Genomic DNA, 4,442 nt, shown 5'->3' with positions numbered 1-4,442 from the left:
AGATAAAAAAGATGGGGTATATCCAAATCTCAAGTGGACCACATTACAGGAAACAGTGTTGAATGAGCGTCGACCATTAAAAAATTTTTGGTGGCCATAAAAGTTTTGGATCAAGCTGATTTTTGTTTTTTCCCTTCATCTAGGTCTGTCTGACCAAATCAACAGATTGGATGTCAAATAAACAGTACAGTGGGCCTTAGGAGGATTTTAATGGTGGATATCCAATCAGTATTGTTTTCATGGGGTGTGGACTACTTGAGATTTATATCCTTCTAATTTTTTGGATAATACCATAGAATGATCTTTAAAAATGGATAAACGGAATGGATGAAAAACATACATCATGGTAGGGCCCACAGAGCACCGACCACCAGCCACGGGGCTGGTGGCAGGGGGAGTAGCCAATCCGTTCCCGCCAAACGGGCCCTAAAAATGCTTTGTGGGCTCCACCATAATATGTGTATGCAGGCCATTCATTTTTTCAACTTCATTTTAGGGCCAAATCTCAGGTGGACCACACCATAGGAAACTGTGGTGATTGAATGCCCACCATTAGGGCCTGTTTGGCCGGGCAGATTGGATGGTATTAGAGTAGATTGTACAGATTTCAAGGTAATGATAGTTGCGTCAATGGATTGGTGCAAGATCTATGGGATTGCTATATCCCGGGATTGCTATTTCTGGTCTGTTTGGGATGCCTGGCCAATCTCGGGATTAAACCTTCCAATCCCTTTTAATCCCTTGAACCAAACACGTCCCAAGCAATTTTAAAGGGATTAGGGTGGATTGGATGGGATTTAAAGGTAATGATGGTGATGTCAGTGGATTGTCTTAAGATCCTGAAAGGAATTCCAGAATTATTATTTTTTTTTGGGGTTTGTCAGATTGTGACATCAATTTGAATTTCTATGTTTTTTTTTTTTTTTTTACAATGTCTTTTATGTTACTGGCATAGGCATTCATATATATATTGAGAAATATGATTGAAGTGCTAGACTAGCATGTGCATTTACACCATTTTTTTAAATGTTGGTGACTCATCCACCACACGTGTCATAAAACATGTTAATCCACTGCATTGCATTCATCAGGAATCAAGCTTGGGGGTAAACATTTTTGGCTTTTATTCGAAAAATCAGGCTGTTTCAACTCCTAGTCTGGCCACTTATAAAATTATACCTAAAAATTGTAAATATACATCGTATGGTCCACTTCAGTCTCGGAATAATACAATTTTTGGGTAGTTTTTTTCATCATGATGAGCCAATACTATATGAATGGATTGGATGCACAGGAAACAGTGGTAATTCACCATTAAAACTTAATGTGGGTTGAAGAAATTTTGGATAGAGCTGATATTTGTGTGGTTTCTTCATCCTAGGTCTTTGTAAGCATTCCATTGCCCTTGTGTGGTAAAGTCTTTGAGTGGTACGATACATCATTTAGCTTGATATATTAGAATTGCATGCGAGACTTTTCATCTATACAAGTGGTTTAATATTTTACTTATTAATTACATTATTAATTTATTGTAAAAATACAATGATTGCAAACTCCTTAATACATTGTATTTGGTAGATAATATTTGTATGGGTCCAATCATTTGATAGCACTTCCTTCATTTTCAACTTTTAAGGAGGATGGTGCATTAGGTTAATTTCCAACTTTAATTTTTGGTAAGGTGCAGGTTGAAAATGGACCCATTGGTTAATCGAGATTTGGCTGTAATGAATAGGGAGTGGATGACACTAAGTTTCCCTAACCCACGTTATCTTTCTGGAATCAGAAGTTTTTCAAAGTTTGCACAAGAAAACCTTCCTGGTAGAGAATTTGTTCCTTGTCCATGCACCACTTGCAGATGTGCACGTTTTTCGATTTCTTATGATGATATGGAAATACATCTAATGAAAAATGGATTCGACCCAAGCTATAGGGTTTGGAACATGCATGGGGAACATGTATCACCTAAGTGTACTGTACGTGAATCAAGTTCTCAACAATACCATAGTGTCTCGAACTTAAATGAGGTTCACAACGTGATCGTTCAAGAACTTGGTGGTAATAACCTAGATGAAGTTGTACAGGATGAGCCCAATGTGACCCCTATAGTTGAAGGCGTCTTCGGAGAAAATGAAACTAATGAGTTTGAAGCAAATCTACGAGACGCAATGGCTGAGCTATACCCTGTGGCCCAAGATTTCACCGTGCTGACTTTCATTGTACAGCTTTTCAAATTAAAGGTGAATAATGGATGGAGTGAAAAAAGCTTTACAGAGCTCCTTCAACTACTAAAGAAGGTGTTACCTTCCGGTAATAAGGCCCCAACTAATACCTACCAAGCGAAGAAGATCATTACAAAGTTGCATCTTGATTATGTGAAAATTCATGCTTGTCCAAATGACTGCATCTTATACTGGAGAGAGAACGAGATGAAAACCATTTGTCCAAATTGTAAAACTTCTAGGTACAAGACTGAAATGGGTTCTGAGAAAAAAGGATCTACAATACCTAGGAAGGTGTTAAGGTATTTTCCATTAACACCAAGGCTACAAAGAATGTTCAGTGTGCCATGGTTGGCGAAAGAAATGTCTTGGCACTCAACCAGAAAATTTCAACATGAAAAGATGGAGCATCCGGCTGATTCTATTGCATGGAAGAATCTTGATAACAAGTATACAGATTTTTCAGCTGAGCCTCACAATGTTCGATTGGGTTTGGCTACAGATGGGTTTAACCCATTCGGCACTTTCAGTATGTCGCATAGTTCATGGCCCGTTATGTGTGTGACGTACAACCTTCCACCAAAGCTTTGCATGAAACCTCAGTTTACTATGTTGACTTTGCTCATTGAGGGACCGCGACAACCGGGAAAGGATATTGATGTTTATTTATAGCTATTGATTGATGAACTGCAAAAGTTATGGCGAGAAGGGGTCATGACGTTCGATGCATACCATGAAAATAAATTCAACATGCGTGCCGTTCTGCTTTGGACAATTCATGACTTTCCAACATATGGTAACGTTTCTGGTTGTAGGACAAAGGGTAAGTATGGTTGTCCTGTATGTGGTCCTAACACAGATTCTTTGTGACTCCAATATGGAAAGAAACATGTTTATATGGGCCACAGACGATGGTTGCCAATGTTAGAACAGGCTAGGAAGGACACAAGTACTGGCACGTTCAACAAGAAGGTGGAGATACGATGTCAGCCAATTCGTTTGGATGGGATTGAGATTAAAAGACAAACTGCGAACTTGAATATGCAGTGGGGGAAGACTAGGAAGAGTAATATAAGGGGTATTGATGGAGGCCGACAAGAGCTAGCGGATGATGTTGAATCACCGTGGTTCTTCAAACGGTCTATATTATTTGATCTGGAGTATTGGAAAGATATTCTCGTGCATCACAACCTTGATGTCATGCATATTGAGAAAAATATATGTGAAATCCTTGTTGCCTTGATGTTGAACACGCCTGGCAAAACCAAGGATGATGCTAATGCACGTAGGGACCTAAAACAATTGGGAATTAAGAAGCGTCTAGGCTGAAAAAGAACAATGGCAAGGTGATTAAGAAATAAAGTTCTTTGTCTAAGAAAAGAAGAGAAAAAACTTTTCATCCAGACTTTGCATGAACTGTGTGTTCCGATCGGTTTTAGTGCGAATTGGAGGACCATTGTAAAGGAAGATTGCGTGAATTTAAAGGGAATGAAGTCTCATTCTTACCATGTGTTGATGCAACATCTGCTCCCAGTTCTCATTCAGCATGCATTCAGGGATAGAAAGGTCATTCGTCCTATAATTATAAGCTTTTGCACCTTCTTTAATGCCTTGTGCTCGACAACCATAGACCTTCAAACACTCCTTACTCTCGAGAGAGGCATGGCTAGGACGTTATGTCAGCTTGAGACTATATGCCCGCCATCGATATTTGTCATTATGATGCATTTGTCGATCCATTTGGCTTACGAGGCTCGCATATGTGGTCCTGTATACTATCGATGGATGTATCCATTCGAAAGGTACGTTGTGAGCTTAATAAGAATAAATCGGCTTAACATCTATATTTGCATGTATATATAATGTATCATTAACTTTGTCAGGTTCATGAAGACATTCAAGGCCTATGTCCGTAACAAGACACGACCTGAGGGTTGTATTGCAGAGCAGTACATCCAAGAGGAGACAGTTATATTCTGCAACCAATATAAAGGAAAACAGAAAACAAGCCTACTGGAAAAGCTGGAAAAACGGTTTAACAGAGTCATTCCAGGACTACGTAAGTTGGAAGATATCGTTGATGATGACCCTAATGATGACGATGTTGGTCCAGTAGGTTCGGGTCAAAGTGTTATCCTAGCGGGTATCGAATACGAACAAGCTCGTAGATGGGTACTGAAGAGTCATCCCAGCTACGACGAGTGGGAATGGTATGTATAA

At 39.4% G+C, this 4,442-nt stretch overlaps 1 protein-coding gene across 1 annotated transcript; it reads left to right on the top strand.

Annotated features, from left to right (window-relative positions):
* The first annotated feature begins 3,926 nt into the window (after positions 1-3,926).
* LOC131247266 (uncharacterized) lies at positions 3,927-4,442 on the top strand. The gene is made up of 2 exons (XM_058247666.1): positions 3,927-4,024; positions 4,106-4,442. Exons 1-2 carry the CDS (start codon positions 3,942-3,944, stop codon positions 4,440-4,442), a joined length of 420 nt encoding a protein of 139 aa, XP_058103649.1. The 5' UTR covers positions 3,927-3,941.

Source organism: Magnolia sinica, chromosome 5 (genome assembly GCF_029962835.1).
Source record: "Magnolia sinica isolate HGM2019 chromosome 5, MsV1, whole genome shotgun sequence".
In the NCBI taxonomy this organism is placed as follows: Eukaryota; Viridiplantae; Streptophyta; class Magnoliopsida; order Magnoliales; family Magnoliaceae; genus Magnolia; species Magnolia sinica.
The sequence above is the reverse complement of the archived record's forward strand: the minus strand, read 5'-3'. Positions and strand labels throughout refer to the sequence as shown.

What these genes read in the sequence shown, in the direction of transcription:
- LOC131247266 (XM_058247666.1), top strand. Translation starts at nt 3,942, where the DNA reads ATGATGCATTTGTCGATCCATTTGGCTTACGAGGCTCGCATATGTGGT. An exon ending in TGGATGTATCCATTCGAAAG is followed by an intron (nt 4,025 to 4,105) that starts GTACGTTGTGAG and finishes TAACTTTGTCAG; the next exon opens with GTTCATGAAGACATTCAAGG.